We start from the raw sequence: 13,568 nt of genomic DNA on the forward strand, positions 1-13,568 counted from the left end.
TTTCATAAATGGTGACTTTATTTATTTTTTTAACATTTCATACATTAATTTAACGCAGTTGGCATCTTAATTTATAGGTAAAACAAAGTTGGAAAATGTAGATAAAGTGATGCATAGCTCCCACTCTGTGCTAACATTAGACTATCCAAAGCCTTGAACAGTGCCTGTTCTATTGACCCTACTGCAGCTAAAAGCAGGGTGGGTGGGTGCCTCTTTAAAGTCTTCCTACAGCACAGCGTAAGAAACCTGAAATCCTGAAGCCATGGGGTCTACACCACCAGCTGCATCTACAGAGGTTACATTTTGGCTCTTAAGGGCTGATACGTAAATGCTCCCAAGCTGTGCCGCCTCTTTCCCAAATAAAATGGGGGTTCAAGCAGTGCCCAGGAGGAAAGCAGAGAAACCAAGACATTGATTGCAGTTAAGAAACACTTGGCCCATTCAGTCTGCCCGTGTTGTTAACCGGCACATGAGAGGACTAAGAAGATAAGAGTACATTGGATAAGAAAAGAGAAAATTGTTCATCTACAGCCCGGGTCAGACTCACAATACTGATCAGTAGCTTACCGCACACCTAATTGTTTTCCTCTTAATTAGAATGGCCTTATTGAATCATCAGAGAATGGAAATGTAATACATGTTCTCCAGTAAAAATAATGAATGTGTTTAAAGCTGCTTGGCACCCGGGAAACTTATCTATATGATACAGAACAAAGCAGGGAGTATATTCACATGGAGTGAATAATATTCAGACTGCAAGAAGCTCAGCATTCACAGTGCCTGAAATCTAAGCAGCTTGCCCTGAAAGCTGTTTACAGAAAATAAGGCAATTAGCCATTAATTATAGGAGTTTTAATTTGGCAATAAAAAGGTTTGATGAAGCATCTCTCGTGTTTTTTCTCTGTTCCCCTTCAGATTTAGACCCTGGCATTTCCTTCCCACTCACTCGTTTGCACTTTTTAATTTGTGAGCAGCGCTGCAGTTACGTGACGTTGGAACTGGGTGCCACATGTGAAACAAAGCATGCAGCTGGTACCTAGATTTAAGGCTTTGCTGAAAGCATTTTCCAGTTTGCGGTGACACGTCTTGATTCTGTTCACGAGGAAAACTATAAAGTCAGAGAGAAGATCTCAACACCGCGGCTGCAGACCTCAGATCCCTAAGGAAGAGGTGCTGCATTAAAGTCACCAAGTTTACAAACTGTTCATCAGTGAATGGCCACTTCCTTAGTATCGCAACCTGCGCTCCTACACGGCCTCTAACGTGAAATGTATGGGCAGCAACCATCCAAGTCAGACGACCTCTCTGCAATAACTTTCCAATTTTTCAAACGGTTTACATGGCAGCATGTTTTTTGATGCCTGTCAGAAGTTGTGCAGAATAGTCAAACTCATGAGTATCCATAAAGTGCCAGAAATGTCCGCACCAAAAAGTCACTGCTGCAGCCACCTCTGGGGTGCAGGGAAATTACATTATCATGGTTGAACGTCTCAGTTCTAAGGTGCACAGGATTGGTGAGTCAGTGGATTCTGCAGCTCAAGTGGGGGAAGGATTGGATCCCCTTATCCACGCCCTGCATATCAGAACCCGACCTCCCTTCATATTTATATCCTGATCTGTGAGATCTTCTTTTGGGGCGGCTAGACACAACAGCAGGTCCCCACATGTCTCTGACCTTCCCCTGGCTGTGCTGATCACTCACTGGTCACCTTCCCCGCTGCTTTCTCTGTGACTGTCACAATGGGGCTTGGTACATAGTTAAAGGGGGTGACGCGGGCGGCCCGGCTGGGGGAGCTGTGTCTACTCGGTGGGAAGCTCATGCCAGCGAGAGCAGCTTTTCCTAGCTCCGGCATCACTGGAGGGGCCACTCCAGGTCCGGCTCTGCCCTGCAAGGGCCCGCTTTCCAGGGTGGGTGAGGTGCTGGAGTTAGTCTTTGTGATGGTAACTTCTTCCGTTTGCACCACAGCATCACTTGTTTTCCTGCGGGGCTCAGCAGGCTCCTCGGCCAGCGGTAAAGCACAGGCAGGCAAAGTGCTACGCAGGATGTGAGGGATATCTTCATCCCGGATCCTTCGCCAGGTTGCTCTACCTAGGCCGGGTGGGGTATGGGGGCTCGGGTCTCGGGCCTCTGCTTCCTTGGAGAGGCGCTGGCCTGCCCGGCCTTCCCCACGTGGCCCGGGGAGGTTGATGTGGGGAGAGGAGGAGTATCTTTTGAAGGGTTCGGGTGGGGGTGGAGTGTTTCGGACTGGCAGGCGGGATGGGCTCTCTGAGCTTGTCCTGCGTGGGGCCCGGCTGGGAGATGGGGATGACGGTGGCTTGGAGGGTTTATGCGATTTGAGTTCCTCGCAGCGGGAGGAGCAGAGAAAGACGGCGGGTATGGCTGGGCTGCCTCGGGGGGGAGGAGGAGCTCGCTGTGGGCGGGGGGACACAGACAGGTCTGAGCGGTGACGTCTCACGCCCCCCGCTGACTCCTTGATAAAGGTTAGCTGCCGCAGGAAGCCGGATTTCTCTGCCACTCTGCTCCGGATCTGGTTGAGCCGGCTCTCCTGGGGACTGGGCTTCCTGCTAGGGCTCTGCCGTGGGCTTGCAGACTCCAGGGCCAGGGGGGATGTGCCAGGGAGGCCACGAGTGCTCGGCTTCTTCATATACGGGATTCGAACAGGGGACTTTTGGGTCTTGTTGCCAGGAACAGCCTGGGGGTTTCTGCCCCCTTTGGATCCTGGGGAGGGTGGCGTCACTGGGGGTTGTGCCTTGCGGGAGGGAGTGGAGTTCCGTGAGGAGCTGGAGGAGGGGGGAGCAGTGCTGATCCGGGCCGGGGGGGTTGAGCTTCTCTTGGGTAGGGTCATCTCTACTCCGAGGTCGGAGGATTTGCCCGGCCGGTGAAGGCTACGCGAGCGCACAGTATTCGGAACCTTCGGGCCCTCCTGTGGGGAGAGCATTGGGTTTGGAGGCAGTTTAGTGGCAGCTACTTTCTCCTGGGCCGGCATGTAGATCACAGTCTTTCCACGAAATACCATGGGGATGTTGGTGACCTGCTTGGGCCTCTTGACCACTTTCCTGCCCCTGCTACCCCTGGCTACATCACTACTACTCGCCACTGGTCCCTGTCTAGATCCCTGCACCCTGGCGCCTGAAGCCCCCGCTCTGCCTGGCTCGTGGTACCCTCGGTGAGGCTGCCGAGTCGAGGCTGAAGGGCTGGACAAGAGGGAGTCTGAAGAATGGCCCCTGGAGATGGATAAAGTGCCCCTTGAGATGGATGAAGGGTCCCTGGAGATGGAGGCCGCAGCCTGGTGTATCCAACTGACAATGGAATTGGCGCCTTCTTTGATGGCTTCCCAGTCCACACTGTCAAGATCAGACATGTCTCCCCCATTCTGCAGCCTCTCCCCAGCTGGGCTTTGCAGGGCATCCCCTCTGATTCCATGATTCCTTGGCTTGTGCTTCCTCTTGCGGGCTGAGGGGCGCCTCCTCCTGGGCACCACTGAGCTTGTACATCGCTCTTCATCTGAGGTGTGGTTGGCTGAGGAGTCTCTCTGACCGATACGGCTTGGTGCCCGGCCTTGTGTGGTGTGTCTGCTGGATTTGTTTGTCTTTTCCCCCATATACACATGCTCCAGGTCACTTAGGGAACTCATGGAAGAGCTCAGTGAGTAGCAGGGGATGGGCTCATCCTCTATCAAGTTTTGAAATTTAGCAGTAGGAGGGGTGGATCTACTGTCAGGAAGGAACTTTCTTGCCTCTCTCTTTGTTGTCCCAATGTATTGACGTTGTTTTCTTGGAGACTTAGATGGTTCCTCCTTCCTATTGGGAGAATCTTTTTTTGGATTCAACAAGTCCATGTCCTCTTCATAGAAACAGTAAACTGCCTCCTCTGTGGGGGTCGTGTGGCAGAAAGATTGAAATGCTAAGTTCCCATGGACATATTCACCCTGTGTAACATTCAGTCTTGTTGGGTGACCAGCAGCACTGGAGCCTCTTTCATTGTTCCCTCCTGGATTAGCAGAGTGTTTAGTATGTGGATCCAGGCCTCTCATTACAACAGCTGTTTGACTTGCTTTAGGATAAGCTGTGTTCATTGGTTGATTGCCTTTTTTATTGGTCTTATTTGGGTTTACATAGATGGAGTTCATCATATTCCCCTCTGTGGATGCATTTTCCATTGAAGAGATTCTTCTCCCTTCTCTCTGGTGACTAGGTTCTCTTATTGCTCCAAAATCTCTCCTTCCCATACGGCTCCTTGGCCTCTCTCTCAGGTCTAGATCTTCTTTTAGTGAGTACTGCAGAGTTTCGTCACTGAGGGAGGCAGTACTGGAGAAGTTCACAGGTGTCCCCTCCGCTGAGTCTGTGAAAGAGGAGTCGTCCAAGTCTTTCTGGGAGCTGAAAGGCTTGGTTACTCCGAGTTGCGTATGAGCAGGAACCAACATGTAGACTGGGAGCGGCACAGGCTTTTTTGTCTGGGAATTCATAATGTGTCCTGAGAGGACAGATGTTTTGACTTTACACAGCCTGGAGGGCATGGCCGAGTTGATACACTCCTTAAGTATATCAATATCATCGTCTGAAACAAGCTCCAGCTCAGATTTCTTCATCATTCCCACAAATCTTTCCTCCCGGCTCTCCCCCCGTTTCTCATGTGCCACAAAGTTGAGACTGTTCTTTTCGGGGAAGGGGGGGATGAGTTTAAGCTCCACATCCTTTTGAATGTAATGCTCGTGTAGGGGCAGCGCACTCAGACTGGAGGCACAAGAGAAATTTTCAGTGGGTTTCTCCACTGTGAAGTAAATCATGGAGTCGATATCTCTTGGGATCTGGAACCTCTCCTTAAAATCCGTTATCTCCATGAACTTCTTGACGTTGTTCTCCCACTGGATGTTGAATTGACTTGTCTCCTTTTCTAGGTGGCCACTGGGGTCAAAGCATGGTGTTTTGCTCCTGCTTGGTGGCATGGTCTGTCCAGGACTGTCTGGCAGCTCGCTGGGGCTTATGGTCCCACTGATCATCTCACTGCAGGGGTCACTCTGAATGGAACTGGCAATGGAGGGACTCTCAAAGCTTCCGAGGGAGCTGACTGAGCTGCAGCGACTCATCACCAGAGGCGTCTCTTGGATGTAGTTCTCTGAGGAGCTGGAGGGGGTCATGTCCTCATTCCTAGAAGGTGAAGGGTCTCGGAGGAAGCATTTCTCTTGTTTTGGCAAGGGGATGGCGATGGGCTGGGAGACACCTGGTGAAACAGCTTCTTCCTTCTCTTCTGCTTTCTTTTGCCCTTGTTTACTCCTCTCGCTGTTGTCATTATCCTCTTCTTCCTCCAGGATCTCCAAGGAGGAGTCACTGTCCATCTCGTTTTCGCTGCGGCTTTGTCCATCTAATAGATTGTCCCCAGAGGAGAGGGAGGAAAGGGAGCTGCATCGGGAAAAACATATTGGGGTGCCCTCAACTGCATATTTCTGCAGAGACTCCTGCCCTCCCACTGAGGGAGAGTGGACAGAGGTCTTTTCTGGGGCCTTTGAGAAAGTGTCAGAATTCTGTGATGGGATCAGCCAGGCATTCTTTTTTCCAGAAAGAGCCTGATGCAAAACGTTTCCAGCCATTCCCACCCCATTCTTGCCTACATTTTCAAGGCCAGAGATGTGCTTGTAAGATGGGGACAGTTTTATAGTGTGCACCAAAGACTCTGCTGGTGGCTTGTTGTTGGCATCTATTCCCCATTGATCTTCCTTCTCTCCAACACCCTCAACGGTCTTCGGACTCGAGAAGGATAAGTTTATTTTCTCTGAGTCATGAAGCTCCCTCTTCTCATCTGTGAACTGTGCCTCTTTCATCTGATTCTCAGCAGGGTCACTTCTCTCTGGCTTTATGAGCAACACGCTCTTTAAGTCCAGCCGACTGGGGCGCTTCTGATACCTCTGTAGCTCTTCCTTGTAATCTATAAAGGCGGCTCTGCTGCACGGCTTCATGTGCTCTCTGGGGCAGTATCCATCACTCGTGCTCCCACTATTCAGACTATCATTAGAGAGGCTGGTGTAAGCAGTTTTCAGGCGCAGGAGTGCTTGGGCTCTGCTTAGGTTATCTCGCCTCACAATGCCACTGTTGTCAGACAGTCTGCAGGGAGAACATGACTGAGCTCTAGCCTCATGGAGCTCATCTGAACCATAGTGCCAGTCAATGCAGTGATCCTCGGAGCTCAGACTGAAGCTATCATCAGAGGATGTGTGCATGGTGGAGATGTCTTCCACCAGCCTGTCTATCTTGGCCACCGTACAAGACATCTTAGTGGACAATTTCTCAGTCAGAATAGAGACCTCATGCTGAGGTTGCATGAGCTCATGTTTGCTGCTGTCAACCTTATCTGACTCTGGACCCCTCTTTAGGGATCCTGTGCTTGGCACCACCTGCCCCTGCGTGAAGGATGAGTTTAGATACATGGAGAGTACAGAGGAGTTCCCAGTCTCTGCAACAGACGTGTTTGGGATCTCATCATCATCAAAGCAGCCAGAGTCAGAAGCATAATCCTTTACCAGGCTTTCAATGTGCCGCAGTGGCCCTTTCACTGGCTGAGCTTTCAGACCCTGCTTCTCCATGGAGTCAAAGGTTTCAGCCAAGTGCTTTGCGTCCAGCTCGGCTTCCAGCGCCTTCTGCTTCCTCATGTAGAGTGAGGGCATGCAGGAGCCCGGTGATATGACGGATGCGTCCTTGTACTTCAGGGGTCTGTGCGCGAGCAGGTTCCTGAGGGCGGCCGCGCTGCCCATGGCTATCATCTTGTGCTTGGAGTGAATGAGGTTGCGCAGCATACTGATCCCTCCAAAATCCCACAGCAGCTCCTGGTCCTGTGGGCACCGAGCAGACAGATTCCACAGGGTCCCGCACGCGTTGCTAACGATGGTCAGGCTGTGAGACCTGAGGTGCTGCAGCAGAGTCTGAAGACAGTTGTGATCACGCAGGATCTTCCTATGAGACATGGAGGAATCTCTTAGATTTCAGGAACAAAGTACAGATCTCATAAGTAATCCCATTCCCTTCCTTCTCTGCTTGAAATACTATACAATACTACCCCTCCCTGAGTCTGGAGGTCACTCTGCAGGAAAATGAGCGAGAGAGCACGATGAAAATATATGACGAACATGACTATCTCACACTACACCCGGTGATAATAAGTTACTCAATGTAATTAGATAAGAACTTATGGATCAGCAGGATGGTTGCTCACACTAGTAGTTTTTCCCCATCAAATGTTGGTTAAATCATTTTTTTAAATCATATTCTAACTAATCGATTTATAACTGCTAGAAGCATGTATTGAGAATAAAGGGATAGGCTGCTATTTCTCATGCTTAAGACAATGCGAGACACTGAACAGGTATTCATACACAAGTATCATTAGTGAAGTATGCATGGAGAAAGAGACACTGTGCATCGAGAGAGAGGGAGGCAGTGTGAATAGAGACAGAGACTGCATGCACCCTGGAGGGGCAGAGAGAGTACATGCAGCCTGGAGGGATGAGAGAAATTGCATTCAGCTAGTAGCCCCCCAGATGTTTGTGCTGCTTAGGGCCTCTGTTCTGACCTGTAGTCATCACGGGTGGCGATGAGGCTGGACACGTTGCGCAGGATGCCTCCGCCGCTCTCTATGATGGCCAGGGAGTTGCTCTGACACTTGTAGGTGAGGGTGCTCACCAGGAAGCCCAGGGATCCCTCCACCGAGCAGACGGACGCCTTGTTCTCCGTGCTGTGTGCAGACAGGTTCCACAGAGCGCTCAGGATACTTTTCAGTGTTGACTCCTTTGGGGCGAAACAATAAATCCGCAGGTTTGCACACAAAATGAGGGTGTTTTACAGGCGACATGCTGCACAGAAATTACATGTTGTATAAGACATTACATACGTGATGCCGTAGGATCATGATGCCCACACTCTAGAAAGCAAGGTGCACTGCATCACACTGCACGCTCTTATCTTAACACACTGCTTAACACCTCCTTACCTTGCTGGCTCGCAGGGCACACTGCATCAGGCTGACAACGCTGCCCACCTCCCGTAGAATCTTCTTGCTGTTAATATCCGCTCGCCAGGACAGGTTCCTCAGGATGCTGGATGCCACCTGCAGGGAGTGGGATAAAGAGGTTCCGTCAGAACTCTGCACAGACCAGGCTTTCAGCTCGTTCCCTGCCCCAGCCGGTCTTTCGCTACCCATGATCCTGTACTAGAGAGACCCCTTGCTAGCTCAGGATGGGAGATCCTGACTTCTCACCTGCTGAAGCTCTTCGCTCTCGGATGCCAGATGAGCCACGATCGCCTGCATGCAGCCACGTCGGGAGCACAGGGTGGCCTGCGTGGAAAGAGAGGTCTGATCAGTGGAACTATCACAACTTCAATATGCAATGAGGGGACGCCATGTGATTAAGGTACTGTCCACTGACGTGGGAGGTGTGTGACCTTTCTGGTATGCCGCAGCAGGGTGGGATTTGCCCCTCACCTTGTTGACAACGTCCCCAAAGGTTAGGTTAGTGAGGGCCATTCCTGCGTAGCGTCTTAGGGCCAAGCTGAGGGGGTCACTGGTCATTCTGTGCATCTGATAGTCCACCTCCTGAAGCTCAGCAATGGCCTGCAGACCACCTAGAGAGGGCCCCAGAAACACGCAGCCAACAACAGCAATGTGAGGTGGGGGGAAGTGACAGCACTGTGTGTATGTTAAGGGGATAATGTCAGTGTGTGTGTGTGTGTGTGTGTGTGTGTGTGTGTGTGTGTGTGTGTGTGTGTGTGTGTGTGTGTGTGTGTGTGTGTGTGTGTGTGTGTGTGTGTGTGTGTGTGTGTGTGTGTGTCAATGATAGTATAGGGTTAGCAAAAGGTGCAAGTTATTTTAAATCATACCCAGCTCGTTCATAGCTCTGCGATATTCCTCATCAAAAGACAGCTTCATGATAGCGCAGCTCGCCTGGCAGATCTGTGGCTCCACAGGGACAGGAGCTGACAGGAATATTGAGACCATGGCACCCATCAGATAGCGACACACGTGTGTGGAGTGTGGGCACCACAGAGGGATACGAGGATGGGTTGGGACACCACAGAGAAATGCGAGGATGAGTTGGGGCACCACAGAGAAATGCGAGGAGGAGTTGGGACACCACAGAGAAATGCGAGGAGGAGTTGGGGCACCACAGAGAAATGCGAGGAGGAGTTGGGGCACCACAGAGAAATGCGAGGAGGAGTTGGGGCACCACAGAGAAATGCGAGGAGGAGTTGAGGCACCACAGAAAAAAACAGGGATGAGGAGGACAAAGCTGAGACACCAATGACCGGGGGGTGGAGCGGACACTATGGAGATATATGGTGGCATACCTGGGATGCCCCCATGCACGCCCCCTTTTCTGGTAATGTTACATACCCAGATTGCCCACGTGCAGCCCTCACCTCTGTTCATATGGCATACCTAGGCTCCTTTCATGCACACCCCCTCCTTTGGTCATGTGACATCCCCGCACTGATATTGTGTGCCTCCCTTCCCCCCCACTCTGGTCATAAGACATACCCAGACTGCCCTCTTGCACGCCCCCTTCTCGTTCATGCCCCTGCATCCAGTCCCAGCAGGTCTCAGCGTACGATCGGATCTGCTCCAGAATGTGCAGCACTCTCATCTCCTTCTTGGCCTGTCCCTCGTCCGGCTGTGAGAAGATGACGTTGTGCAGTGTTGCATTTGCTCGCATCCTGGAGTCCTTGCAGCCGGCAGCCCGGGGGGATTCCTGCATCCGTACGTCTCGCTCTGTCTCATGCAGGATCTGGAGCAGCAGTGGGAGGCAGCCGGACCTGCGCATTGCCTGACAGCTGTCCTGGGAGCTTGACATAGCAAGCAGTGTGCGTGACATATCGTCCTTATCCCGTGTGGCTAACATGGACAGGAGCCAGAACACTACCTCCACCTGGGGAAGAGGGGTGGGGTCAGCTGCCTGTATCACATTGTGTCACCTTATACCAGCAGCCTGTGTCTCCTTATGTCACCTTAAACCCCAGTGTTCTATGTTATCTTATCACCATGTTCCAAGCAACCTGGGTAACCCTGAACCAGCATTTGAAAACACATCATATTACTGTACCAAGGTGTCCTGCATCATATTGTGTCAGATCCCTCCATACATATATCAGCTGGCGTATGTCACTGCCCTTTCTATAGAGAGAGGTGACTCGTCCATCTTATTCCCCTGACCATGGTACCTTGTTCTCTGGCTGCCCAGAGGTGTCCTCGGGGTGAGTAACGCTCTCTGCACACATCCTGCCAGAAGACTCCAGATTCTCACGGCGCTGTGAGACAAGAAGAGAATTCTTATCATGGACAGTATGTCCCCTCTAGGTATACCGTGGGTCACCTCTAGGAATGCTGTGTGTTACCTCTTGGCTCACTCTGCTCTCAGCTCTCTGAACTTCTTCTAGCTGCTGCTCAATCTGCTCCACACGTGATTCCCGAATCTGATGGGATCAGACAGAGGTTAGAGGGAACACTCACTCACTGAGCATCACCATCACGGAGTGTCACCTCTCCCTGTTTGAACTCACTAAGCATCACACTCACTCTGCAGTTCATTACCTCTCACACTCATTCCACATCTTTCCATCTCTCACATTCCCACCTCCCTCTGGGTCCCACCTGTGCTCTCTGCATCATCTCATCCGCCGTCCCAAACCTCTCCTCCAGCAAACAGCGCAGGTGCTGAGACTCAAACTCTAGCTGCTGCCGAATCAGATCGATCTGCAAGGAGAACTGAGAGGGGGAAGTAAGAGAGAGGTGAATGAGGGAGGAAGAAAGCTAGAGAAAGGAGGGGAGTGGTGAGAGCATAAGAGGAGTGAGTGAATGAGAGATGCACAGTACATAGACAGGGAGGCAGCTTGTGTGACAGACACAGTGAGCACAGACAGGGAGGCAGCGTATGTGATACACAGAGTGAGGACAGACACAGAGAACTATAAACCACGGAGCAGCTCACCGTCTCAACATGGGGCAGCTCCTCCAGGCGCTTGGAGAGACTCTGTAGCTGGGAATAATACCAGAGCTTCTCTTTCTCCTCCTTATCAATATCCCCCAGCAGCAAACACCTGAAGGATGGGGAGACACACAAGGTCATACATGTATACACACATATACAGTCCTACATACCACAGTGTCATGTGTCTGCCAGAACCTCCCTTCACCGCACCACACCTGTTACTGAATGGTTACCCCAAGGATACTCGCTAGTCGTTTGTCCTCCTGGTTAGGTTGTGGGTAATCTTTCTGGTTAGGTTGTGGTTTGCCTCCCTGATTAGTGAGTTTATAAACTCCCTGGTTAGGTTGTGGTTAATCTCCATGATCAGTGAGTGATTCATCTCTATGGTTAGGTTGTGGGTAATCTCCCAGGTTAGTGAGTAGTTCCTCACATGGGTCCCGCTCTCACCTCTCCTTGTCCAGCTCCTCTCTCAGTAGGCCACTCGCTCGTGTCTCCTCCCTCCTTCTCTTCTGAGAGGTCACTGAGTGCAGGGGGCTCCCCCCTGAAGCCCGGCTCAGGGCTGCAGAGACATCGGGTTCGAGGGCAGGAGAGGGATACGGGTTATACAAACCCTGAGTGTCACCTTGTTGAACTGGAGACAGAGTGGGGACACAGACGAGGCAGGGAGTCATTATGAAAGACGAGAACAGCACATACAGATAGGAAGTCAATACAAGGGATGGAAGTCATTATAAGGGGTGGGAGCAGTACATACAGGGGGATCATGTTATCAGTTTCCTCACCCTTCAGCTGGTCCAGCATTTCAGGGTGACACGCTGTCCCTCCCACGTCCTGTTCCAGTTTGACCTGAAGATGCTTCAGAACTTCCTAGGACCAGATCCGTGAGAATGTATACAATACAATATCCTTGTGCTGCCACAGGGCAGAAACCAATCACCCTGTTACTATGTCTCTGCGTGTTATTATATCGCTCTGAGTGTTATAATGTTCTGCGTTTTATATCACTGTATGTTATTATATCGTTTTACCTGTTATTATATTGCTTTGCATGTTAATACTTAGCTCTGCCTGTTATATCACTCTGCTTGTTACTGTATAGCTCTGCCTGCTATTATATGGCTCCACCTGTTACTATATCACTCTGCATGTTATTATATAACTCTGTCTGATATCATGTTGCTCTGCCTGTTGTTATTATGTCGCTCAGCATGCAGAGCCATATAGTAACATGCATTTATATGCCTCAAACTGTGATCATATCGCTCTAACTGTCATCATATCACTCTGTGTGTTATTGGATTGCTCTGCCTGTTATCACATCTCTCTGCGTGTTATATCACTCTATGGTGGTTATGCACTAAGCAGTTATAAGTGGATTTTCTGGGTGCTATGCACAAAGCAGTGATAAGTGCTTTTAAGTGAGATAAATGCCTTTATAGCGTGATACTGCCTCCTGTGAGCTTCACAAAGCAGTGATAACAGAGCAGTATCGCGCTATAATGGCTTTTTATCTCACTTAAAAGCATGTATCACTGCTTTGTGAATCTCACAGCTTGCAATACCACACTATAATGGCTTTTTATCTCACTTAAAAGCACTTATCACTTAGTGCACTTATCACTTAAGCGCTTAGTGCATAACCCCCTATGTGTTATTATTGTATCACTCTGCAAGTTATTATTTCCTATGCAGTATCGCCTGTCCCCACCACTCCCTCTCCCATTTTTTCATCTGTCCTTCACTCCCTTCCCCCCACATCCTCTCCCCAGCTCACATAACCCCACCCCCTACACCCTCTGCCCCCTCACACCTTCATGTCGGACGTGTCATGCTCCAGCCGGCTCAGCTGGCTTGTATTGTCCTGCAGCTCCCTCTTCAGGTGAGAATTCTCTTTCTTCAGGTCCTCCACCTGACGGACCAGCTGGTCATACGAGGCAGTCGAACCGACCAATCCAGCTCTCGTACACACCTGCGAAAAACACATGTTAAATAGTGACCTGGCATACACCTGAATGAAACACATACGTTACACAACAACCCTCACACACTTGCATGAAGCATAGAAGTTATACACCGACCCTCACACACACCTGAATGTATGTATATATTTATAAAGTGCCATTAATGTACTTAGCGCTTCACAGCAGTAATACACGTGATAATCATATAAATAACAAATAATACAAATAACACATAATGGGAAGAAGTGCTTCAGACATAAAAGTAACATTAGGAAAAGGAGTCCCTGCCCCGAAGAGCTTACAATCTAATTGGTGAGTTGAAAGAACACACAGAGACAGTAGGAAGATGTTCTGGTAAGTGCGTCTGCAAGGGTTCAAGGTCGATGTATGAAGTGTATAGTATCATCCACGGAGCTACCCATATGCTTCGTTAAGGAGGTGGGTTTTAAAATAGGTCTTAAAGGTGGATAGAAAGTGCTAGCCGGATATTGAGGGGAAGGGCATTCTAAAAGTGTGGGGTAGTGAGTGAGAAAAGTTTAAGGCGGAAGAGGGCTTTAGATACAAAGGGGGTAGAGAAAAGACATCCTTGAGCAAAACGCAAGAGTCGGGATGGTGCAGAGCGAGAAATTAGGGCTGA

General features: G+C 50.2%; 1 protein-coding gene across 4 annotated transcripts in view; it reads right to left on the reverse strand.

Moving 5' to 3' along the window:
• The window catches only part of APC2 (APC regulator of Wnt signaling pathway 2), a 24,120-nt gene continuing 10,552 nt past the window's right edge, over positions 1-13,568 (reverse strand). For 3 of the 4 annotated variants that reach the window (XM_075611425.1, XM_075611426.1, XM_075611424.1), the window contains 14 exons: positions 12,781-12,939; positions 11,753-11,837; positions 11,418-11,601; positions 10,971-11,079; positions 10,634-10,747; positions 10,378-10,455; positions 10,204-10,290; positions 9,524-9,911; positions 8,866-8,961; positions 8,471-8,610; positions 8,246-8,323; positions 7,979-8,095; positions 7,562-7,776; positions 1-6,945 (listed from right to left, as the gene is read on the reverse strand). In XM_075611425.1, coding sequence (XP_075467540.1) covers positions 1,695-6,945; positions 7,562-7,776; positions 7,979-8,095; positions 8,246-8,323; positions 8,471-8,610; positions 8,866-8,961; positions 9,524-9,911; positions 10,204-10,290; positions 10,378-10,455; positions 10,634-10,747; positions 10,971-11,079; positions 11,418-11,601; positions 11,753-11,837; positions 12,781-12,939 — 7,101 coding nt within the window. In that variant the 3' untranslated portion in view covers positions 1-1,694. The remainder of the gene's footprint in view (positions 6,946-7,561; positions 7,777-7,978; positions 8,096-8,245; positions 8,324-8,470; positions 8,611-8,865; positions 8,962-9,523; positions 9,912-10,203; positions 10,291-10,377; positions 10,456-10,633; positions 10,748-10,970; positions 11,080-11,417; positions 11,602-11,752; positions 11,838-12,780; positions 12,940-13,568) is intronic. The other variant, XM_075611427.1, reaches the window with a different exon arrangement.

This window comes from Ascaphus truei, chromosome 8 (assembly GCF_040206685.1).
Source record: "Ascaphus truei isolate aAscTru1 chromosome 8, aAscTru1.hap1, whole genome shotgun sequence".
In the NCBI taxonomy this organism is placed as follows: Eukaryota; Metazoa; Chordata; class Amphibia; order Anura; family Ascaphidae; genus Ascaphus; species Ascaphus truei.